The following is a 26817-nucleotide window of genomic DNA, read 5'->3' as shown; positions in this document are numbered from 1 at the left end:
AAACATTTCTGATTATTATCAATGTTGAAAATAGTTGTGCTGCTTCGTATTTTTATGGAATTTTCGATAAATGCAAAGTTCAAAAGAAGCATTTATTTGAAATAGAAATGTTTTGTAACATTATGAATGTCTTTACTGCCGCTTTTGATCAATTTAATGCATCCTTGCTGAATAAAAGACTGTCTGACCCCAAACCTTTGAACGGTAGTGTATATCATCATCATTTTCTTTCGGTTTCCTCTTTCAGATTGACAGTTCTCAGCTGATTGGCTGTCGAGAGCTGGTTGCACGTTGCCTGTCCACGCACACGGCTTCCCTGCCTCCTAACACTGTGTACATCTGCCATCCCCCGCCGAACGCCCTGGAGCCTCGGGACGGGGGAGTCCTGCCCCCCTGGCACGTCTCCCCTGCCTCGACAGCGCCCTCTGACCCCAACACCACCCACACCCGTGCGTGCAAGTCCTCGGCCAAGCGGAAGGTGGAACACATGGAGGTGGACGAGTATTTCGACGGGATCAAGCGCCTGTACAATGAGGAGAGTCCCCAGGAGGGGGCGCCCACGTGCACTGCCGAAACACAGCAGAACGCTGGCTCCTCCCCCTGCCCTCCTCTCCAGCCGGTCAGAGAAACCTAGAGGAAACAGCTAAACAATCACACAACCACCGCAGCAGCCGCGTTCATCGGTTCACCTCAGAGCAAGAGAGAGGCCAAAAATACTAACAAAAAAAAACACTGTGCATGATGCCATTTCATAACCGTAAACATAAAAGGCTTTTTAAAAAGCAGAAAAAAATCTATATATAAAGGAAAAATGTTTGCAAAAAAAGTAGAAATATTTTTCCCTCCATCTGTGGAAACTGGTATTATTCCTGTTTGTCTCTTTTTATATGTATTTGCCAATTTTGTTTCCTGTCATTGACTTCATCTGTAACTTTCACTGTTGTCTTTTCTCACTTTTTTTTTTTTTTTCTGTCGAACACAGCCCTCGACACTTTTGAGTGCTTTTAAATATTATTTTATTAAATAAAATGCTTATTAAAATAATACAAAATTATTTTAATAAAATAATTATTTAATAATAATAAATAATATATATTTATAGTAATGAATATATATTTACATATTATTTTTATTATTGTTTTTTTAAGGCCGTAGTTAAAGAGTGGCATTTCTAAAGATGTATATTAGTTTTGTACAAATGTACATTCATTTACGGCTGGGTCTGATTGCGTGTGTGTGTGTGTGTGTGTGTGAGAGAGAGCTTTTGAAGGGTGATAATGTCCCTATCACTTCCTTATACTGAGCATTAAAGATGAGCTAGTGTTGTTCGTGGCATTAGACCACACATGGCGTGACTTGGGTAGATGATCTGTTTGTCGCTTGTTCTAAACCTAGTAATGTAACTGTTGTAATGAGTAGAATAAAGTGCGTAAGATTCTGAACTAACAGAAGAAGCTTTAGGCTGTCACCATTCCTTTGCTGATCATAACCTTCCTGCCGAAAGCTCTCTCTCCTGCTCTGAGGTGCTGATGACAGTCCGGGCCGCTGCTGAGAAACCTCCCAATGCTCGAATAAATGAAAATCTCTACTGAGCTGCTCTTGTCTTGTCGTTTTTCTGAGTTTGTGTGTTTGTGGAGAAATAATGCTGTGCTAAAGGATCCCTGTTAACAATGAAACCTGAGATCTTTACTGTGGACTCATTGCACTCATTAACAAAAGAGAGAAACTGAGGGGTCATGATCAGACTTCTGCGTCATCTGTTGTGTTCTGTGTACCATTTATGTGCTGTAGCTAATGGATGATGGATGAGTTGCCAAAGAAAAGGTTATTTAATATCTAAAGCCTACAATGGCAAGTGAATTAGCGACGTATGAAAATGTAGCTATTTATTCAAATAAGAATTTGTTGAATTACTGCAACTGCAGTGTTTTATCTAATAAGGTAGCATGAGTTCAAGCAAATTCCACAGATGGAGCAGTGAAATGTTCCTGCGGCTGCCCATATGCAAATGTAATATGTACATAAATCACATTTCTGGTAATGAAATATATTGTCATATATGATGTAAAAATTAAACAATTTCATATATTAACATACATCTAGCCAAAAAAAAATGTAGCCTACATATTTATGCACTGAAAAAAAATGATTCATTGAATTTACTAAATTTTTTAAAGGTAAGTGGTTGCAATCAATTTATTTTAGCTACATTTAAATAAATTTAGTTGACTAACTTTCAACATATATATATTTTTTTTTATTAAATGTAGCTAAAAGAAATTGTTTGCAACCACTTACCTTAAAAAAGTTAGTATCATTTTTTTTCCAGTGTATGTCTAATACATTTTTGGACATATGACATCTACATGTATATCCATTCAAAAACCTGTCAATACATGTTGATATTATGTAAGAAATAATAAAATATACACACGTTTTTAAAACATTTATTACAAAAACATATAAACATACAGATTTTCTGTATATATGTTGTTTTAATAAAGTTGCATATATAAAATATATATTGTTGACATGGTTGCTAAATAAAACCATCGAATAGATATTATTAACATATGTACATAAGTAAATTTTACTATGGGGATTTTTTTGTAACGAACTTGACCTAGAATGTATATATGTGAAAATTACACATGATCTTGCAGGTAACACATATGGCAATATCACTCTTGATATAGGGTAATGTACAGTATGTCATATATTACATTTTCGTATGGTGCATTTCATATAATAAAAAACAGCAACAAAAATAATGCTTCAGAATCTTTTTCCATCATTAACTTTGTTTATATTTTCATTGCATGAATGTCAGTGTTCAGTGGATGTATGTATGTTTTAGTGGATGGAGTCAGTTATCGTCAAGTTCACACAGGTGTAGTTCATCACATTAATTATGAATATGTTCAACTACAAGAGTTTTGAGCAGTAGCCTACTTATATTTTATCAGTTAAAACAAACACATTTTATTGTGTGAAATCTTTTCATTGAAAAGTGTGCTGCTGTTTTATATAGGCCTATATAATAAATACAACTTTTTTTTTATCCAATGCAGTGGAATTTATACATTTTCAAATCGTCTCAAATGTGTCCAAATACATCAAGGTGCCACTGCTTACTTAATGCTTGTGTATCAATATAAATAATAAATCCATACATAAATTTATAATAACGTTAGTCTACATATTTGAAAACAAATGAAGTTTTGATCATATTTTATACAGTACAGTATATTTTAGCAGTTTAGTAGTAAGATTTATTTAATATGGTCATTACCAGACTTCATACCAAAGTTTTTAATAGACAAATTAATTTATACATAAATATATACATGCATTCATAGATGGATAGATATTAGATGTTTGCAGTACGCAGGTAAGCTCAGCACGCAGGTGGAACTGAGAGAAACCCGTGGGCGGAGTTACAATCTCAACAAGCGAAACCGTTTGTCAGCTCCTTCAGTTCAGTTTGATTGCGCGATAACACGAGAGAGATTCACACGGCGCGAGCATGGCCACCGACTTCACACAAGACTCCGTGCTGCGCTTCATCATCAACAACGGCGGGACGGTGCGAAACGCGGACTTGTTAACCCACTACAAGCGGTTTTTGCGAGAAGACGAGGGGAGAGAGCAGAACCGGGAGTTGTTTAAGAGGTATGTGAACTCCGTGGCGACTGTGAGGCAGGAGGAGGGGGTGTCTCATGTTGTGCTGAGGAAAAAATACCGTGTGCATCTCGGAGACGTCGCCAAGAACCGAGAGCCGGAACGAGACTCAAAACAAGCGGTGAGTGGGAAACCACAAGCTGCTTTGACCATCCCGACTTGCGTTGAAATCCTGCCAGTTGCTGGTATCCTCACCAACAATAACAACGATTCTACTCCCAGTTTTGAGAAAGCTGTCAGAACTTCATCACCACATGGGAGGGAACAACCTTCTGTCTCTACTTCCTGTGAGAAGCAGGTTAACGACACCTGCCCTTTGAAACCAACCCCATCTGACACGGACAGTCGCTCAAATGGGAGCGGCCAGAGCTATGAACAGCCATGGGAGTTGAAAGCAACCAGGGAGGCAACGGAGCTGGAGCACAACGGTGTTTACGTTGCCAAACAGAGACAATTAAGGGAAGCAGATGGTTGCGAGCAATTCTTTGTCAACCCTGCGCATTGTGCTTACTACGAGGTTAGAGTGTCGCCTACTGCTGAAAGGAAAAGCACCTCAGACGTTCACATCAAAGAATGGCCTTTGCACTCGATCCTCGGACAGTCTCACATATACAAGTCTTCACCTTGCCTTCTGGACCGCCCTGTTTCTCCACACATACTCTCCCAGACGTACAACCAAGCTGGCTTAAGCCGAAGCAATGATAGTCTACTACGACCAAACGTAGGGTTTAATGGATTTCCGATCCAGGAGCGGGACAAATATGAGCTTCACGGCTTGTTCGTTGACGATCCTGCAATGTACCTGCAGATCCGTCGCCCATCGAGTCTATCCTCAAGTCGTGATAGCGTCTCAATCCCATCCCCTTTTTCTACTCCACCCGACACCGGTTGGCCGCATGGCAATGAGTGTTCCAGCGACCAGGGACTTGTCCCAGGACAAGACGGGAACGATGTACGCACTTTCCTGCGTCGCACTCAGGAAGCAAGACTGCTTTCGCAACTCCACCAACAGAGTCGCACCATCACACCCATGCACCACTCGACGGGTCACCTCGTTGACGAGGACTCGAGGGCGTCTACGCGAAGCAGTTCGCCAGAGACCCGTCACGGACCCATCGTCCGCCGCTTGACGTCCCGTCTGCGGAGTCGCATGTGTCGGAGTCTCGGAGAAGACCTTGATCAGCCGTTCCCAGAGGACAACATCTCAGCGCGGCACAACCGTCTCCAGCTGCTGTCCTCGACTCTAAGCATGGGAAACTTAGTCTCGCAGTCCTCTAGCCGAGGACAAAGTTCCAGAGACCTTTCATCGCCCGCTGGATCCACGCGAAGCTTATCAACCTCCGTGCACGATGGTTCCTTCAGCAGCAAACATTCCTCCATCCCTCTTGACCCCAGAGAACACGACTGGTTTGTCAAAGCGGCATCAGGCACATGGACCGACATCTACGCTCTCTTCCGAGACGACCCAAACCTCTTGAGCAAGCGAGACTTCATATCTGGCTTCACCGTCGTCCACTGGATCGCCAAACATGGCGACCATCGCGTCTTAAACACGCTGTGGTACGGCGTCGACAAAGTCGGGATGACTCTGGATGTCAACGCAAAGACCTTGGGTGGCTACACGCCGCTTCACCTGGCGGCCATTCATGGCCATAAGAAAGTCATTCGGCTCCTGGTGCAAAAGTTCAAGGCTGATGTGCGGATAAGGGACAGCAGTGGGAAGAGACCATGGCAATATCTGAGCAAAGACGAACAACGGGACATCTTAGAACTTCTGGGTGCACCACAAAAACGCATTAGTGGTAGTCCAGCAATGCCAGCAAACCTGTCCACAAGACCTGCGACAACCAAGGTGAACGTCAAAAGACATACGTCTATCGCTGCACTGTTCAAACACAATTCTCACTTGAGGGTCTCATCTGGTCCAGAAGCCTTGTTTTAGCGGCTAGATTGTTGTAAGGACCCTCACAATGGTGGCACTTTTTGCTGGTGAAAAAGCACTTAATTTTATAATTAAAATACGGAAACTTGCATCGAATGGTACAAAGTTTTTTTTCTTGTTTTGTAACCTTATATATGTCCACAACTGGGTTTGTGTGTTTTCTGTGAACGTCATTAGTACATTTTGGTGTTTTGAAACCGTGTGGCCGATATTATACACCTCTCTTGTATTATGAACGCATTATGCTAAAGGGATAGTTCACCCAAAAATGAAAGTTCTTTCATTATTTGCTCACCCTCATGTTGTTCCAAACCTGTTGGATTTTTTTGGTCCATGCAAGCAATGAATTTCAATGGGGTCCAATGTTGTTTTGGACCCCTCCAAAACAATGCAGTTCTTCAAAATATCAGAAGGTAGAAAGCCATACAGATTTGGAGCAACATGAAGGCGAGTGAATGATGGCAGGATTTAAATTTTGGGTGGACTATCCCTTAAACAAGTCTTATATGCAACAGTGTTTTGCTTGCACTGACACAAATTAGATTTCCAGTCTTGTTGTCTCAGACTGAGGATCATCTAAATACGTGTTCTGCTCATAACAAGTTTTTCATTTCCTCTGCAGGGACATCTTTGGTCCAGTGCCCTGTAATTGTTTTTACCCTTGAGCTCTGCAGGTGTAGGACACTTTTTGTGCCCCCTTTGTACTGAATCTAGGAAACTATGCAGACGATGTGAGCATTTCAGTCTCATTTACGGTTTTTGTTCTTGCTTTTCATGTTGGGATGTTGCAGTTGGTGACTACCTTCACATGATCTCACACTTTGATGCTCTCCAGCACTGTATGCATTCGTGATAAATACCACAGATAAGCTCCTAGATGGTTTAGACCGTTTAATATTTAACTCACCTTTCCTCCTTATCTCAATATGCTGGATGAGCGATATAGAAAAACCCCTCCAAATTCCAACCCATCTATAAGAACATTCCAGTTGTTGCTGAGGAGATGCCAAAACAACCGCAACTCACAGACCTCCTGAAGCGTTGCTTAAGCATCCGAGTGACTTAGGTCAAGTTTTCTCTCTCTCTCTCTCTCTCTTTTTTAGTTTTTCTCAGAATTATTTTATGGAGTGAGTTGAGGTGGGATTGGAAGTTCTCTGTTGAGGTTCAAGGCTTGATGATTTGCATGCTGGGCTAAACCTGTTTTAGTGTGTTCTGTCTGATCTGAGAGATACAGAAAAACAGAGTTTGGGAGGAGGGTTTAGTATGATCTGATCGGTGGAGTTGGGTGTTTTTCTTTATCTCTATCACAGTTGAGCGTTTTTTAACTCCATGGAAGCATCACGGCCTGATCTGTGGGTATGAAATGTGTTTGCTGACATGTTTCGACGTGTCCGGGTGTGTTGGCTGTGCTTCTGCTCTGCATTGAGTCTTGCATAATATTTACACTTTATGATGCACCTTTAAGTTCCAGGGTTATTATTTGAATAAAAGACAAAGACTTTGATCTTTGTAAAACCATCTTGACCTTTGATTCAATGCATTAAGATACAGACCAATCACATTGTTGGAGCATGAAATCAAGCAATCTTTCTCAGCATTTTTGGTTGTGCTTCATGCTACATTTTTATCATGCCATAATATCTGAACCTTTATGAGGCATATCGTGGTTTCATGCTGCTGTTTAAATGATTCAGATTGCTTGCTCAGCCTTGATAAAGTAGTGCATATCACCAGGGTTTAGCCGTTACCCTGATCTGGTTACCATTACATTGTTTGTTTGGCAGTTTCGCTAGTTTCCTGTTGCAGTATTCTTTGAAGTACCGACCATATTATGACCGTTATCAAGTGACTTGATTCTCTCTAAAGAGATCATTTCAAGATAAAGGTGAATGTATTCCCACACCTTCTGACCAGATGACCAATTTCCATGACAACGTTGCATTAAAATATGATTTACAAGCTATAGCAGTGTGTGGGATTCATTTATTTTTGGTTAGGTATAAAAGTGCTGAAATATGAGTGATTGTTTAATTAAAACAATTTTATTAATATACTAACATGCTAAGTGTCACTTCAGCGTTATCATTTTCCATAGTATGTTTACAAGACATGATCGAACAAAAAGTCTCAGTATTTTATTTTTATTAGAATTCACAAAACTGCAAAGAATGCAACTGCAAAACAATGAGGTTGTATTTCAAAAATAGATTTATTTTACCTTCCAATTGTGCTCTTTTTGCTTTTAAACAGTGTAAGGCAAGGCTGAACGGTTTCTTCAGATTAGCCCCAACAAACAAAAAAACAATTGCATGTGTATCGGTTCACAACAGCAGTTCTGCCTCTTATACAAGAACAGTCCGATAGAAATGCTTCTATTACGAGCATCTACAGTTTGCTGCTATTGCGGCCTTTTCATACAGATGTGCAGGGGTTAGATATTTCGTAAATAAAGATGTTCTCCAAATAAAAAACAGCCAGAAATTCAAATAAAATACAATATATTGGCAAAATAGTTGGGCATGTGCATTGTGATCAAACCAAGTAGAAGAAAACACCCTGCATGCAGCCGAGTTGTGAATAATATTCAGTTTTAACGGAATTTTCGCATCCTATTCACTATTGAAACCAAGTACTGATATTGTGTTCAAGTGCTGATGAACCATCATTATTTTTTCTGATTTAGGTATAATAGCACCTGTTAAAGCCGCCCAAAAACACCCTCGCTAGTCATTTGCTTACAAAAATACAATATCTATTCTGCTTTTTAACCATCTACATTTTAAAATCGCGAGGACCTGTTAAAGCCGCCCAAAAACACCCTCGCTAGTCATTTGCTTACAAAAATACAATATCTATTCTGCTTTTTAACCATCTACATTTTAAAATCACGAGGGGATTGAGTATGTACAGCAACGTACAGAGTACAAAATAGTTTCTAAACAATGTAAAATCATAAATAATCAGCTGTTGCCTTTATCGACAACAGGAATTTCAAATAGACAGAAAGTGTTTGCGTGTTCAATAGTTTCCTGTATTTGTGACGTCATAGTGGTTCAAGTGTTCCAAAGTGCTCAGGGGCTAGAAATTATTTGTGTTTCGGCCAATCACAACGAGGCATTTTGGGCCATTGAATTTGCATTGTGCTTCAGTGTTCTGCTATACGCCAAGTATGTAGTGTAAATGCACTGTGCATTTGCTTAGTGTAGATAAACCACAGTTATGGTCTTCCATACTTCAAAAAGTCAGAAATAGTCTCCTTCATTCAAGGCACTTGTCAGTGTGCATTGCGTTGAATCTGATTCGTCCTCAGCTGTAAGTGACATCATTCTATGATGGGCGGAGTCAGAGTGAGGTCACAGTGGTGGGACGTGGCAAGTGGGTGGAGTTAAAACAGTGTGGCGTTTGGGGGGCGGAGTCAGTGTTCTTTGGGCGGGACTCAGCGGGGAGGGTCTCCTCCAGCCTCTGCACTTGCTCCTCCCCCTGCCGTATGAGCTCGTCCAGGTGGCGCTGGCGAATCAGAAGGGCGGGTTTGATGCGGATGTAACGCTGGTAGTCGCGCAGCTGTGGGCCGCTCAGGTAACTCGCCAGAATGTCCAGAACCACTCGCTCGCGCCGGTCCAGGTTTTCCTTCAGCTCGCGAGCGTCTTCCTGTTGACTGCACAACTGCTTCCTCTTCAGCTGCAGCGATTCCTGTAGACACACACAAACATATCAGAAATTAATTATTTTATTCAGCAAGGATGCATTAAATTGACCTTCATAACTATCCCAGTACTAAAGCACAGTGTGTGTTTATGTGCGTGATGTTGGCGTCTCCCAAAGGCAAAGTGTTTATGATGCTGTAATCTTCTAAAATGATCTCTAATCGTTGTTTTGTACATGTTTATTTAAGACAGGATGGGTAAAAGTGGCTTTGCAGGGCAGTAGATGTGTCAGACTGATTACATTACAAACCAGATCCTTGTTTGTTCACTGGCGTATTAAAGCAGATAATCCCATTTTCCTTGTTCTTTTGAAACGCTTGATGATTTATAACATGCCTGATCATATCGGTCTGAAGTTTTGTGCACCACATTTCAGCGCAAATCGTTTTGTAAACCTGTAATGCAGGTCATTAGTTATACCACTTTGCAAAAACATTGTTTGCATGGATGTGACAGCACTAAATATAACGGATCGACAGCAGCAGGACATTTTTGCTTTGCTTTTTGCTGTACCTTGTACACCTTGTATGTAAACACCATATTTGCATATAAAATGATCAATAATTCTTTTTCATTACTGTCCATCTCATATAGGCAAAAACAGTGTTTACATAGAAGTCTTAAAAGTTACAGTAGCAAAAATGTCCCATTTAGTTCTAAACATTATTTTACTATAATTATATTATATATAATATATTTACAATTCACAAATGTTTACATTAATTTATTTTGTAGTATAATTGAAATACTATACTTTTTAATATTTTGAATTAGTTTTGATTTTATATTTTATATTATTATACTTTATATTTATATTCATATTTTGCCTTTTCATTTTATTTTAGTCAAAGTTTTAGTCATTTTGTTGTGCATTTTTGTCATTTTTTGTAAAAATTATGTATAGTAATATAGTTATTCATTTTTGCGCATCAAGTTTAACTAAATGAAAATGAGAAATGTTGTTTTGGCAACTAGCTGAAATAAAACATTTTATTTATAGTTTATAGTTTCATATATATTTTATATAGATGTTTTTTTTTTTTTGGCCCTATAATCCTCTTTCTTACTCTCTCAGTTGGCACGAATCCAAATGTTTCCATATTCACAATGTTGGCTATTTGAATTTGAATGCAACAGACTATTATTTATTATGCCTATGTAAACCAGGCTTTGTACTTAAACCGCTTTCCAATAAAAAAAAAAAATCATGGTCTTCTTCACATGAAAAATCATCCTTGTCACACGAGCAAATATATGCTTGGCCCGAATTTCAATAAAACATCTTTATTATATTTCTACGGTAGAAGACAATAGCCAAACCAAAAAGAAACAAAGAAAACACGATGTAACATTCATGCAGGTTGACGATCTTCTCCAGGTCTCCGACGAACATGCGGTACTTCTCTCTCTCGTTGGGTTTGCAGCGCTGCTGAACCAAAGCCTCCATGCTCTCGCCCAGAGCCGTGAAGCGCTTCTGCTGCTCCGAGAGCCCGTCTCTCTCCCCCTGCAGCGACCGCATGCTCACCCGCAGCGCCTGCAACAGCTCCACCTACAGGACCAGACACAACACTGCACCATCAACAAACACTGACTCGGGGAAATGAAGAATGGCTTTGTGTCATTGTGCTCATTTATGTGCCACTGCATTCAGTGAATACAATATGAATCCAGTATGAGAGTGTAAACAATGCAATCATTGTTACCACACAGCAAGCAAGCAAATAAATTAATCAAATTCAAATGTATCTTAACAAAATGTACAAATGTACAATGTACAAAAGTGGCCAAAAAATTAGATGTTAAAACATGTTTACATAAATCTAAAATATATGTATAAAAATATTTATATATTACAGTATATATTTTTGATTGATTTTAGTTACTTATATTTACTAGTTAATTTTTAATGTTAAAACATATTTACATTAATAAATATACAATTTCTGTATACAAATATTAAAAATATTTATGCATATATTTTTGAACAAATATATAATTATAATATATATATATATATATATATATATGTGTGTGTGTGTGTGTGTGTGTGTGTATAAAAAATATTTATAAATTATAATATAAATATTTTTGATAGCTTTTAGTTACTTATATTTCTTAGTTATTATTAGATGTTAAAACATATTTACATAAAGGAACATAAAAAGTGCATAAAAATAAAAAATATTTATGCATTACAAATATAAATATATTTTGGTAGGTTGCTTATATTTGGTGAGTGCTTATATTTACTAATTATTAGATGTTAAAACATTTGCATAAATATACAAAATCTATGTATAAAAATATTACAAATATAATGATATTTTTGATAGGGTTTAGTTACTTATATTTCTTAGTTATTTGTAGACATTACAAATAATTGAAATCATAATGAAATAATTAAATGTTAAAATAATAATTACATAAATGTTTTAATGAAAAATTATAAATTTTTATAAATTACAAATATAAATAACTAAACCTATCAAAATATATTTCCTAGTTATTATTAGATGTAAAAAATATTTTAAATCTTTCTATAAAAATATTTATGCATTACAAATATAAATCTATTTTTTGATGTTTTAATATTATTATTAGATGCTGAAACATACATAAATATATAAAATGCATGTATAGAATATTCATACATTAGAAATGTATTGATAATTGATAGGTTGCAGTTACGTACATTTCTTAATTATTATTCCTATTTATTTTTTATATGTTCATTTATAAATGTGTATCTGACCTTCTGATTCAAGTAATCTTCTTCGTCATCCAGGTTGGTTTCCATTTTTCTTGAAGCAGCCTGAGAGGGAGTATCTGGACCATCCTGAGCCCTAATGGAGGTCAAACACACCAAACAAAGAGTTTTACTCCTGAATGCCCTATTTAGTCAGATAGAGGGACAGAGAATGGCTCAAATCCACATTCCCCGTGTCAAACAGAGCACACGTAATTCCACGTTTAGTTCAGCGACTCAACAGAACAAACACACACCACGTATAATCAGGCGTAAAACGGTTTTATAAGTGACAGATAGATGTTTTAAAACAATTTACTGTGCTGTTACCATAGTACATACAGTAAATAAATGCATAAACCGATTTAGGAAAATGTATTTGCTTTGGATAAAAAGCAAAATGCCAAATTCATAAATGTAAAAAACAAGCTATTATCCTAGTATATGTGCAAAAAGCTGTTTTTTCATGGTATTATGTCCAAAACATACATGGCAGTACCATACTTTTCACAGTTTTGTTAATTATTTATGCATGCATAATCCTAATGCACTAAAACTAAAAAGTTTATTTAAGAAAGAAAATTGAATATTGTTATTAAACAATATATTTTATGAGCATGTCTGCAAAGCTGTGTCTAGTATCTGTGCGTGTCACAAGTTTGTCCATCCAGCAGGTAGATGGTGAAATGTGTGTATTTCATGATCGGCCACTAGATGTCAGTGTAGTCCTGCGCTCATTAGCGCGTCGCCTCTTATTATAGACCGGAGAGCGTGAGAGACGAACTGTGAAAAATCTGACAAAACTAATCAAGATCATCCGTTTTCTGGATATATGAGGTGAGAGAACATTCATCTGTTTTATCTATGAGTTCCCATGTGTTTGATATCTTTCCAAGCATGCCGTTGGTATGTTTGTGTTGGACATAAAGCTACAAATCCTGTTTTCAATGAATATATTTCATGTTTTCTTTCAAATGATGGTAAAATATGGCACCTTAGATCAGTGTATTTGTTTTATATGAGCACATGGATATCTTATTACATTGAAGCTTTTTTTTTTTTTAGTATGTAAGACCATATTTTTGGACCACGGTATTCTTTACTTGGAGTAATGATATAGCAATTTATATTATATGTCTGCTTGGTGAAATACCATTTTAAATCTACCAATAATTTCGTCAAAAGATTTAAACACCTACTTTTGAATATATTTTATGTAACAGATTTTGGGCTATTAGACCATTTGAGCTATTATTATCCATTTACTTACATATCAGCCATCTTAGTATTATTTATATACAATTAGAGTATTTATTAATACTAAATGATAAGTTCATAAAATTATAAAATAAAAAATAAAAATCATTTTTTTATATTTTTAGTTTTCATTATTATTATTATTATTATTGTTAATTTTTTTTATTAGGTTTTATATAACATATATTTTTTATTCGCGTTTTAGATTTAGTAATTTTGGTTTCATAAAATTCATAAAATTATAAAATAAAAAATAAAAATCATTTTTTTATATTTTTAGTTTTCATTATTATTATTATTATTATTATTATTGTTAATTTTTTTTATTAGGTTTTATATAACATATTTTTTATTCGCGTTTTAGATTTAGTAATTTTGGTACTTGTTCTTTTCACTTAGTTGCCAAGGCAATGATTATAATTTATTTATTTTTTTTAAGTTGAAGAATTTCATCTAACATTTCTGTTCTATTTTATTCTCCTTTATTTAAATTACTGGAAAAGAATTCTTAATAGTTTTAGTTTTAGCTAAGAGTAAAAACACTGCATCCTGGTTTCTAGATATCATTAACAGCCATTAAAAAGCCCATATTAGTCATTCAATACCTTGTGTACCATGTAAATAATATGCTAAATGAGTTCAGCAATCATTGAGTTAATGGTATACATCAAAGCACCACAATATTATCATCCAAAACCATCTCTGTACCACAGTACCGCCACAGTCGCTTTTTTCTAAGGAACATGAGTGAATTATGCACTAAATACAGGAAACATACAGAAGTGTGTCATTATCTTTACAACAGAGTTAACGCAGTAAAATTAGGCCGTGACCTGTGAGCACTAATATAATCGGCTTTTAACAAAGAGCTCTTGTGTTTATTGGTCCTGTGAGCATGAAATCCACCTGATTATTGGGTAACGCTATATACATGATTCCTGTGCTTTACCTTCACCATCTGTTCAGCACTCACCTGTCACTCAGATGGCTGCTGTGTGATGGGAAGATGTCCTCCATCAAATCCAGGGTGGTTTTACCTGCCCAGGTGTCCAGGAGCGAGGTGAGGGATTTGTCGTGGCTCACCAGCTCTCGGGCTAAAGTCTCCACGAGCAGCTCGGCTTGTGTCCGCTCTCGTCTGGACAGCAGATGGTAGTCGGGACCCAGGATCTCAGAGGCGTCCTGCTCTGGAGGAGCGCTGACAGGCGGCTGGGGTTGAGAGGCAGCGCTGGTGTTGTCAGGGCTCACCGAGGGAGTCGTGCGGTCGTTCGATGGCCGCTCAGGCTCTGGATGTGCCGTTGCGTCAGTCAGACTCTCACGGTTGCTGCAATGTAAAATGACAGAAAATCATGTTACGGTAATGAGGCTGAAGGATATTCGGGGTTCAGTACAATCGACGGCATGACAGAAATGAATTTCCACCAATTCCTTCCTTTTCTTTTGAAAAACATAAAACACAAGCAAAATCTGGGTTAAATCAGGCATTTACAAAGAAAGTAAATGGAGCCAATTTGTAAATTGTTAACTGTTTCAATAGTGCAGTCACAAGACATGCACAATACATGTGTTAAAGTGATTTTACAGTGAAAAAAAAAGCAAACGAACCTAACACAACTGAAAAACAGTTTAAAAAGCTTCATATTTCTGCTTTTAAATTCTGCTCCAAAAGCAGAAAACTTCCATTTTAATTACCCATATGGAGTCTGGCCAAAATATATTTAGAAATATATGCTGTAAGCAGCACAATTTAAGGAAATATATTTTTCAAATGGGAAAAATATTTAGTTTAAACCTTCAAATGCCAAAATATATTACAGAATGTACTTCAAGTGTCAGGAAAATACATTTCCAAACTTAAAATACTTTTTGGGTAAATGCAAAATGTTTTTTTTTAAATAAATAAATAAATTAGTTTATACAATATAAATATATTTAGATTGAAAATATATTAAAAATGGTCTAAAATAAATATTACTTAGCAAACATCTATATTAATTTGTGTAAATATATTTTACATTTACTGCCTCATTGCAACCATTATTTTTGCTTTTTTTTTTTTTTTTTAAGAAAACAAAGGACGAATTGCAATTGATTTTTGTGGTATTCAACATGGTCACAAATGCTGCAGACTGAGTTTAACTTGTATTGAACCCAGAACACTCCTTTAAATGTGACTGTACTGTAACATTTTAGCATGGTGAATGTGATTGACATGTTCGTTTGTTGTTCTTGGAACAACATTCCTATCAAACAAATCATAAGCCAAACCCTAACCTACATTTAAAAAATCACGAGGGATATGATTGGCACATAAAATCATCTTGTTCAAGCCCTTAATCCCTCAAATCTGATTAGTTGATAGAAACCTTGTTTCCAGACCAACAAGAAGTGTCTCTACCTGATGGGTCGTAATAGTCCCGGATGCTGTAAAGACACTTCCACGTTCTCCTCGACTGGGGGTGTGAGAGGCGGAGGAGGCGGGAAGTCCTCCGTAATCTCGGTCTCTCTGATGGGCAGTGGTGCAGGCGGTGGTGGAGGCACAAAAAACACTTCATCATCATCTTGAGACACAGCTATACTCTGAACATCTACAAGGTTAGAATCTGAGATCCAAAGAGAGAGAAGTGGCTTTGTTGGGGAAACCGGGCTCATGGGAAGGATTTGCAGCCTTGTGCTAAGTTGTGACCCCGTGACCTCTGGGTGTGGAGGTGATGGAGTGGCCACCGGACACGGGAAGTCCTTCAGGGTGTCTTCAGAAGTGCTGGTGTCGCTGGAGTTTTGCCGCACCATTCCCAGTGGACTCTTCTGACTATGTGGGCCAGTTTCGGGAAATGCAATAGAGTCCAGGTTGGGCTGATGCAGTCTGTCTCCGTTATGCCAGTCGAGGCTGGCAGCAGTGCCTGGAGAGGTGAAAGGGCAAGGGAGTCCCACAGACGCAGCCAGACCTGAAGCACTCTGCGCTCTAGGCCGGTCCGAATGTCTCGGACGCTCACGCCTCAACACAGGTGCGTTTTGCTGGACAGGACCCTGGTTTAGCTGGTAACTCCTCTCCATATGTGCTGAACTTGATGGCTGTTTGTGTCCCATGTTCGCCAACACCCTATTAAAGGCACAATATGTAAGTTTTCGCCACTCGAGGTCGCATTTTCAAAACAATAACAAAGGCGAAGCTTGATGATGCTATGAAGGAGGATGTTCCCGGATGAGGTAATGAATTATTATTTTTTTATTACATGTACTTTCCACAGTTATTCAAGCAGCAAATAAATTATACAAGAGAATGCGAGCAAAGAACATTTACATTGTCAAAGAACATTATGACTGACTTCAGTCTAGCGCGAGTTTAAGCACTCTCAAAAAACTCCCCATATAATCAGTAAAGATGTCTATACACGGTTTGATGAATGAATCTCTTACATCATACTTACATCTGCACTTTGTTGTTTATGAGAGAATTCGCGTGAGAGCTGAATTCAGTCAGGCGTGCAGTGAACAAAAAACTCTTCTGAACGCCTCTGATTGGCCATTGCATTCATAAGCTCAACAGACTCGTGTGTGATTGGTTATAATGCGCAACACTGTAAAAACGTGTGTAAAAAATAATGGCGCAACATTAAGCAGATCTAAATTTAATGCTGCGGTCAACACTTTTCATTTCATTTTCACTTTATTCGCAACAGCCATAATGTATTTAGTTTAACTGTATAGCAGCATTTGTGTCTGTGTGTTGCCATAGTTACTACAAGCGGAAACTGAGGATAGTGCGGATATGACGTCATTGATAGGCGACAATGACTAGGGACGAGTCATTATTTAAAATTGGAATTTCTCTGGATTTACAAATCCTTGGGAACTTTTGGGATAACATAAATACAGAACTGCATGAAATATACCACACTGTGCAAGTAGTTTTTGGATATCTGATTATGAAAATCTTACATATTGTGCCTTTAAAACATGCATATGAAATGGGAAAGTACCATCATTATGTTGGTTTCCAATACCTGTCATTTTTTAAAGTAAATTAAATGCAAATCATTTATCCTTCTGGTGGGAATTTGTGCATGGCACAAAACAAACTCAAAAATAGCTGCAGCGGGACTCTGTCACTGCCACTGACCGATTAAGGGTTGGTCCTTAATTTAAGACCTTTTATGGGTAAATATTTCCATAAAACTCTGTTTCAAATAGTTTTGAACTTGCAAAGAAATTCTTGCTCTTTAAAGGGCTGCACAATTCAAGGAACAAAAATGTTCCTCATGCAAATTTGTCTTAATTTAAAGCCTATAGAATGCAAATATAGATCATCCAATGAAAAAATGTTTATATGTATAATTGTTTTAGTATGTGAATTCTGTGCAGAATAATATCTACACATGTTGTATATGGGACTTTATTTGTAAGACATGAGAAGTGAATGTTTTTTAATGTATACACAAACCTGTTTTCAAAGGATTCCTTGGAGGAAACTCTCAACAACTGAAGGTCTCTGGCTAAGAAGTCCTAGACAAAAAGAGAACAAAAGAACAAATAATATTTTTATGAGCAGGTGACATTGTAGCACTTTCTGGTAGAGGTGAAAATAGTGAAGTTTCATTCACCAGGAACAATCAGTTAATCATTATTTCATGATTACCTCAAGTTTAGAGAACGTTGGTACTTTAATGTTAATTTTAAACTCAAGCACATGCCATGACTACTGATAAACTAAGATCAGTTAATAAAAATAGACACAGCATGACAACATCCTCATAGCTGAACTATGTCGTATTTAATTAGCATGAACTGTGAACAGATGCAAAGACTGTGACCTGAATGGTGTGCTTGGTTTTGATCTTTTTTCATGGCCAGAATGTTTAGGTTTATGTAAAGTCACAATATCAGCAAGTAGCAATGTCATCATGCTGGTATTTTATCTCCTGCTTGAACCATTTCCAATTGTGCGTTGCTGGAATAGTCTGGGATTTCACAGGATAGTTGTGCGTCTACTGTACACGGTCATCATCATACCAGAACCATTATCGTTTACATAAAGGATAATTATTCTCCTAGATAAATGGTTTTCTTAACCATTCCAAATATTTTAAACCCAAAACCATGATGGGTTGTCCATTATCTCCAACTCCTCCCCTCTGGCACAGAAGGAGTGCAGTTATCTGTTGCACATCTGTCAGATCTCTGACTAAAACCCAGGCTCTGTGGCACCAAACAGGAAGTGAGGAGCACTGGCCTCTTCCTGTGGAGCACCAGGAGTGGGTACAAAAACGATTATCTGCCCATCTATAGGAAAGGGACTGTTCTTTTGCCCTATAACAGACAGACCACCAAGTACCATAATTGTCTGAAAACGTATACACTGATTATCACTGAACACCAGCTTAACTGTTGCCCCAAAAATTAAAATGCCATTATTTATCCACCCTCATGTCAAGACATAATTTCTTCTGTGGAAGATAAAAAAGAAGATATTTTGAAGACTGTTTTTGTCCATACAATGAGTCCAAGTTTTGGTGTCAAAAACAAGGTCCAGTTGGACCCCATTGACTCTTATTGTATGGACAACATTCTTCAAAATATCCTCATTTGCATTCCACAGAAAAAATAATTATACAAGTTTTTAGTGACATAAATGTGAGCAAATGATGACCATTTTCATTTTTAAAAAAGTTGGTGGGAAGAAAAATGTTATAGTTTGCTTATGACTGCTGATTCTCTACAGTTCTGAGGGTTTTTCATTAGCTTTCTATCTAAGGAAACTCTTGAGTGAGTAATCAGTTGTAACTATCCAATAAGAGGGTTAAAATAAGCAAATTTACTCTGCCATGAACATTATTGTTTAACTGTGTGGTATGAAGTCACGTCACTTCAATGATCTAACCAATGACACAGTCAAGTTCACCCAGCTAATAAATGAGTGTTACCTGACTAAAGTTCTCCACAGGAGATGACTTGGATCGAAAGTGCTGAGAAATGGGACGTTCTTCACTACGGTCCAGCAAATCCTCAGCTGAAGCTGACCTCCCTGAGCTTCTGGCAGAGGTGGCTCTCTCAAAAGAGACTTCCAAGTGCTGCGGAAGGGTATGTCTGGTCAGGACTGGGCCTGATTTTTGAGATCCAGGATTTGTGCCTTCTGACTGCTGGCCAAAAACCTCAGGCCGTGTGTGGTTGTGGCTTCCCCTAAGGGGGTAAAAGGAGCTTTGCATTCCAGCTGGAAGGGTGGAGGATTTACGTTTACCACCAGTGAGGCCATCATATGCTGGCTCTTGCAAAGAGCTCATACTTGGGGTGGAGATGAGGATTCGTGAGTCAGCAGAAGAGGAAGAAGCGGACTGTAGATAAGCGCTATGTGGGCGGTTTGGACGTCCGTCTACTCTTCTACCTGTTTTGCGCTCAATATACTCAACAAGTGCATCTTGTTGCATTTGCTTCAAATCAGGCCTGGAGGAGAAAAATCTGGGGTCAGCGTTACGATTCGCCACCTGCTCGAACATCCTGCGTCTGTCCGCAACACTCGTCTCACTTGCCAGAAACTGTTGTTGAACCTTCCTGTCAGCCTGATTGGTTTCCTGAGTCAACACTCCAACTTCATGCATGTTTTCAGGCTCAGAATACGATCGCTTTTTTTGCTCCGTTGTGAATCGTTTGCGTCCACAGATCCGCATAACTGGGGGTCCAACAGCTGGGACACTGGGGAGGTCAGGAGTAGAGGCTCTGTTTGGTGCTTCAACAGGAACAACATGACGTTCCTTTGGAGTGTGTGGGGATGTTGTAGCTGGTTTTGGACTTGTACTGGGTCCTTTTCGTTCTAGAGACATGTGCTTAGCTGGCACTGGTGGAGGGTCAAAGCTAAGGTCACGTCTTCTGAAGGAAGTTGACCTCAGAACCATAGACTGGGCATCTTTAATGCTGTCTCTATATGCTCTGTTAAAAGATGTGTCTTGGATGGTGCCCAAGATGTCATGAATGTCACCTTTCCCATGGATGTCTTTTCCATTCCCCTCACCAAGCTGAAAGGTGCTCTTACTTCTTTGAAGACAGGTCTTATGGGCAACAACAGGCTGTCGATGTTGGACATGATCACTACTCCCACGTCTTGTTAGGAAATCTTGATGCACATCCATGTGTCCATCATAACTTGCCATGCTAGAAGTACTTTGAGTTCTCCCATGAGGAACCGAGCTGTTGCTTCTCTCCAACATGTTGCGCAAATCCTCTACACCAGAGAAGGAGCTCTTGGCACTGGAAGGTCGTGGCATTTGGCTCGGACGAGCCGTAGAACCATGGTGGGAGAGGCTGCTATGACTGCGAGGTTTGACTTGCTGTCTCTCAAAATGACTTACTTTCTCCAGCACGGACATGCTACGCTCACTTTGGAAACTGGATTGGCTAGTTGTACTCTCGGGACTGGTGCATCGTTGAACCTCAGCAAGTGCATTCTCCAATCTGGTCAAGGGGTGATCCAGGTCTTGACCTCTCTCCTGGAGAGCACTAGAGTCACTGTAGTGCCTTGAAGGTTTTATTATGTGGTCACTTCCTTGAGTTTGCATGAAGTTTCCTCTGTGTGTTTGAGCAACTTGTCCCTGTGAAACTTTCCCAGTGTAAACTGGGTCTGGATGGATGCTTTGCTCTTTGCATTTATTTTGTTCTTCATCTTGAGGTGGCCTATAGTTGTTGTAATCCTCCATACCAAGAGAGAACTTTGGTCTCTCTCCTCTTGGTTGCACAGGGGTGTAAGGGTCCCTCCTTTCCTGGGGTACATATGGCGTTTGTGACTTCTGCATTTGTGGTTGCCAATGAGGTCGATAAAAACCAGGTTTGACTTGAGTGTCATCTTGCACTCTATCGGACAGCTTTGGTTGTGCCGAAACATGAGTTTGGACAGGGTTTGAGCTAGGAGCATTGCTTTGGTATCCGTTTTCAATGGTGACCCTGTCCTCTTTTACTGGTCCACCCAAGTGGTCACAGTGATTGTTGTGCTTGCTCTCCTTGGCCAGTGCTGGGTATACAGTTCCAGAGCTTGGGTTGCTGGTTGGAATTTGTGCAAAATGAGGCTCGGGAGGTGGAACAGGGTAGATACTAGTGGGTAACATGAGGCGACCGGGTTGTGCAGCCTGAGGAAAACCCTGTTTAGGTTTGGTGGTGGGGCTACTTTCAGGGCTTTTTTCTATGACTGTGTGCAACTGACCTTCAGCACCAAACGAGGACTTTCCTGTTGCCACAGAACCACTCGAGTGATGCCAGGAACCCTTGTGAAGTGCCCGCTGCGACCGAGCATGTTCAAGACTTGACCAGGAGTTGGGACGCTCATGATTGCGAAATGCTGCATAGCTGTCACTGCGTAATGGAGGGGCTGGAGCCCCCTTTAGGTTCTCATAGGAGTGCCGGTTGTGCGCTGGATCCCAGACTGGCCCAACACTGTGACGTTGTGAGCTGGAGGTGCTTCCGCTACTCCCACTGCTTCCACTACTACTGCTGCCACGATGACAGATCTGGCCTGAGACATTCCCACTTCTAGACTGTGCTCTGCTGTCACTGGATCTCATAAGGGCTGCAGAGCTGATCTCATGCTCTTCAGACACACCCTGTTGGGGGTCGTACACAGTGCGTATGTAGCGTATATCAGCCTGCTGCATCCCTTCTCTCTGTGGAACGTTTTCCATGGAATATGACCTCTCCTTGTTAAACAATGGTGCCGCTGCAAGATACTCTGGGATACTGGAGCTGGTTGAGAAGGAACTGTATGCAGAATCCCGCTTGCTATGCAGATGATCAATGCTACTGGAGGATTTGGATGATGATAGTTGATAGCAGGAGCTGTAGGCTGGGTGAGTGTGGTCTAGGCTCTCCATGCTGCCCCGGGAACTGTACTGATCTGGGCTCTTCCTAAGGAATCCTGTCTCAAATCCCGATAGATCTGTGGTTGAGGCACTGCAGAAAAAAAACAAAAGACACATGAGTAATATAGTATTAACTGTATATTCAAGTTATTTAGGGTCATTAGATTAAATGGAAAACATCAATGACCCAAAATAACTTAGGTCAACAGTTTAACTAAAAATTCTATTAAATGAATTGTTGTATATTGAGATAGGACAATGTACAAAATAACATGCAATTAAATACAAAAGTAATTCTCATTATTTTACTGGGATGGGGAAAAAGATAAGAATAGACCTAAGAACAATAATTTTTACTGGGATAATATAACTGCAGATCGAGATGCTGTTCTGGTTGTCGGTCTGAGCTAAATTAGTAGCTGTTAAAGACTTGGACAGACATCAAAGACATTGATTTACTACTTCTTATGAAATAAGAATGAGTTCATAGCCACAATTTCAGTTTGCTATCCTTGCAACTCAATTATTCACCATAAAGAACAAAGATTAGATTACACCTGATAAGAATAACTGTTACAATGCAACTGATGTTATTGATGTCTGGACTGTTTACAACATATCTGGTGTCGATTACACTGTAAAATCCATCAAGTTGTAGTGAATTTGCATTGAGATTCCCTTTCTTCGTACTTACTCTTCTCTCTTCCCTGGCCTAATGATAATGTGACAAATCTACACCGTTAGATCTGTTACCAAACTCATTGACTGTGGGAATTGGCTACGTAAAGGTTGGAATCATGGCAATATGTTTTTGCGTGTGATGCACTGGGTCTGCTGAGGCGACTGCCCTTTTATGGGTATGTGATTGCCGGACTCTGAAAGCTGGCATCAGGCCGCTGGTATTTCTGCTGGTATAATTAACATGATGTCACTGACCCATTGTCAACAGCTCTGCAGTTACCCCTCTAAGAACTAGATCAACCAATCACAAGTCAGTCCATCAAACAATGACAACCGGGTCTCAAAAAGTGGAACACTATTGGTGACCATTGCCATGGGAACCTTCAGAGGGTTGTTGAGGGAGTGTCATCCCAAAGAATGTTTTTTTCATTAGACTGTGCGTCAATGCTTAGCTCTCTGGTCCCCTTCAAACACTCTAAATGTTTTTCTTTCAGTGTCATCATTGATGGCCCTTGAACGTTCTGGACTAAATACAGTGATAATGACCGTGATAACAAGGTAGTATGCAGCAACTAAATAAATTATGTCCATGATCATACACAACAGGAAAACTATCAACAGAAAGACAATAGAGCCACTTCTGACCGAGATAATCAACATTCATATCTAGAAACATTAATGTTCATGGACCTTTCAAGCCATTGGTTTATGAATATGCACCTACATGCCACTTAAATTAAACAGTCAAGAGCATATGTAAAATATTTTAGTTTATGTATGTGGCATGCTCGATAACATTCATGTTTCAAGAGTAGGGCTGGGTGATACGGCAAAAAAATAAAATCTTGATTTATTTTTTTTCAGAACGTTTGACCGATTCTCGATTTTTTACGATTTTTAACTAGCTTGAAAATGTAACTACAACATGATTCAAGTAACTTTTTCTTTATTAACCCAATTTATTTTTCCAAGTGCACCACACATGAGGTAGTCAACATGATGTAAATGTTAAACAAATCAGAAAAGATGCATGAACTACAACTACATCTTGTACAAACTTGTCTTATACATATTATATGTTCAGAAATAATACAAGGAAAATGCTTTAAAAAAATTCTCAAAAGTCAAGGTAATTCAAATTCAAAATGACTGAAGGTATAACACCAGTAGACTATTATTAACTATAAATGTTCTATAAAAACAATGAACAGCAGCTTTCAGCCTGTCACCATGATGCAAACATGAAATATCAGACATACAGTAGTAGTTCTTTACAGGTTTTTTTTATTCGATTGCGCTGCTTTTCCATTGTTTATTCTATGTAAACATGGACGCGTTTGACTGTTGCACTCGCTGAAACGGCATTCAAAAAATCTTCTTGCATTTTTTCCTATTCCACTGCCTGCGTTGCATCTTTGTCAACACAAAACCGCATTCTGTGTGAATGGCACCTTGCAATATAATCTACTTATTGTCCTTCACAGAGCGCGTCACACGTGAGCGGTTAATCACGAGCACCAACATGTGGTTGGATCATTCTTTTCTCTTCACTGTTATCATTGGCATATTGTCCAATTCTAACGTTTGGTAATATTTCTATTCAAAATCGTGATTCCTCGATTTCTAAAAAATAAAATTGCAGCAAAATATTAAATTTCGAATTAATCAATAAAATTGGAAAAATTGCCCAAGAGGTTGCAATTTATAGGAAACACCTCATGAAGTCAAATCAGGTGCTGCAACCCAAACTAAGGACGTAATATTCTCTCTCTCTGAATAAATGTCTTCATTGTTAGTGGATTATTGCTAAGCTGACTTGGCCGATCCTTCAGTTTCATTGCTGGGAACTGTAAAAAAATGTCATCATTATTATATTTCGGTCATGATTGAATCTGACATGCAATCCTTGTGAAATATAGAAGAAAGGCAGATTGTTACATTGTTTGCTCTTAAACAGAGGCATCAGACTTCAGGTGTGTTTGAGTTGCACTGACCTGGAGTGGTAGCTCTGGTGCCAGGGGGCTCCCACACCACCCTGGGTGACTTGCATCATGCTGTCTGAGTCCTGAGGGCCCTCGCCCAGTTTCGTAGAATGCCAAGAATGAGGTCGAGATCCAGGCTCACTCCGTCTGGGAAAGAGAGATTTAAAGACATAAAAATCTATGCATTTCTTTTGCAGAACGCAACTCAAATGCATAAAGTTAAACACAAATATAGTAACTATGCTTTCACAAAAAACTCAACAAGAATACAAAAACAGTTTGGCGAGAAGTCAAAGTAGTTTAATGTAAACATACAGCATGCATTGTCTTGTGTAGTCAAGGCCACTGAGGATCAAAACATCCATGAAGAATGGGGCACTGCCTTATTACCAGAATCTCTAAATAGATATTTCCTAATCTAGTCACTGACAGATTGAACATTTATATATTATAATATTAATTCATAAGAATGAGAAATAAAATTCTGGGAAGCTGGAAGTAGATTTCTATTTCTGTTTTTTTTTTGGCACAGAGTGTTGAACTGTTTTCGAAACATGGCAAGAATGCCGGCATTGTCTAAAACAAAAACATTTTTGGTTACAAACTGCGTGGAACATAATGAATGTTTTTCATAAAACGATCAGCAGACTGTCTGTACCTACTGCTGCTCCAGACATTCAAACACACACACACACACACACACACACAATGCCAGTTTGTGCCCAACCAGTCTGCTGACTGAAGTGACCTACTAAGGTCTTTAATGATGGTGTGAGATCAGTAGCCAGAAAGACAAAGCCAGTATGAGACTAAAGATCATGTTCAGTCAGCTGACTGGGCAAATGTAGCACATACCTCTGTTAGTGCTCTTCTAGAATTGCGCCATTCTGTAACTCTGGGCTTGAATGGAGCATTACAGTTCTAGGGCAGTGATTCTCAAAGTCCGGACTCCTGGGGGAATTCAATCCGGACCCGCCCCCATTTCGTATTTCAAGAGCACTAATTATATTTCCTAATTTGATAAACGCATGTTAAACTTGTAAATCATTTGTTTAGTTTTTTAAAATGCCTTTTTAAGATGGTCCGAAATGAAAGCATCGAGATATTGAAACTTTTCCCTCATGACATTTGTTGTCATGACATCCAGTGAGCATATGACGTTTGACATAATCGGGCGACATTTCACTGCTAATATGAGTATTTTTAAAATTTTTGTTATCACTTAGATTATGGCCATTTGACTTATAGCAGTGCCCAGTGTTTCCCATACATTGATTTATTTGTGGCGGCCCGTCACAATATCAAAACTGACCGCCACAAATAGATTTTCCAAAAGGCTTATACTTCGTTGAATAAACTGAGCACTGCACGTTTCAATATTAAAATGCAGGCGGGTGTTTTTATATGAATGTATAAGAACCGACTGTCTTCAGAAAAGCTTCGATGTCATTTTCATTTCGTCTTTCTTGTAATGCCTGATAAAGTAGCGTTTGTGAGCGCAGCGCTTATTTGATTACAGTCGTTACCAGGGAAACCTCTATACTTCTCCCGCTCCAACAGCGCCTCCTACTGGCAGAGAATGAATTTGCATTTGCAAGTCTGTGGGAAACACTGGTGTGTGTCAGCAAACATAAACAAAAAGCATGCTTCAGAACTGTTTTGAGAAGGTGCTTAAGTTTTGAGCCATGTATTAGGCCTGTTAATATGAATTAGGCTGCTACTACTACTACTACTATTACCATCTTGTGCCCTGCAATAAACATTTACTCTACTCTCTTTTATGAGAAAAGAAAAAAAAAAAAAAAAGAAAATCGGCCAAACATATCGGCCAAAAAAAATCAGCATCATATATCGGCCGCCCTGATTTCTAAATATCGGCACCGGCCAGAGAAAAACACTTATCAGTCGACCTCTATTGCTGGCACTTAAATGAATTGTTTTGCCACTCTTGCACTTGTTATTAATGTATTTTGAATGCAAAGGGCACTTT

At 38.8% G+C, this 26817-nt stretch overlaps 2 protein-coding genes across 2 annotated transcripts in view; one reads left to right on the top strand and one right to left on the bottom strand.

The window, feature by feature from the left end:
• LOC107720868 (cyclin-I-like) overlaps positions 1-769 on the top strand; it is an 8001-nt gene extending 7232 nt beyond the window's left edge. The window contains exon 6 of the mRNA XM_016528697.1: positions 209-769. Coding sequence (XP_016384183.1) covers positions 209-634 — 426 coding nt within the window. The 3' untranslated portion in view covers positions 635-769. The remainder of the gene's footprint in view (positions 1-208) is intronic.
• An 8196-nt stretch (positions 770-8965) lies between these two features.
• The window catches only part of LOC107720867 (protein Shroom3-like), a 70742-nt gene continuing 52890 nt past the window's right edge, over positions 8966-26817 (bottom strand). The window contains exons 4-11 of the mRNA XM_016528696.1: positions 24840-24974; positions 19249-22255; positions 17769-17830; positions 15726-16427; positions 14304-14651; positions 12080-12170; positions 10670-10876; positions 8966-9313 (exon numbers count right to left, since the gene is read on the bottom strand). Coding sequence (XP_016384182.1) covers positions 8966-9313; positions 10670-10876; positions 12080-12170; positions 14304-14651; positions 15726-16427; positions 17769-17830; positions 19249-22255; positions 24840-24974 — 4900 coding nt within the window. The remainder of the gene's footprint in view (positions 9314-10669; positions 10877-12079; positions 12171-14303; positions 14652-15725; positions 16428-17768; positions 17831-19248; positions 22256-24839; positions 24975-26817) is intronic.

This window comes from Sinocyclocheilus rhinocerous, unplaced genomic scaffold, assembly GCF_001515625.1.
Source record: "Sinocyclocheilus rhinocerous isolate Xijiao unplaced genomic scaffold, SAMN03320098_v1.1 scaffold751, whole genome shotgun sequence".
NCBI lineage: Eukaryota > Metazoa > Chordata > Actinopteri > Cypriniformes > Cyprinidae > Sinocyclocheilus > Sinocyclocheilus rhinocerous.
Note: the sequence above shows the minus strand (reverse complement) of the source record. Positions and strands in the feature narration are given on the sequence as shown.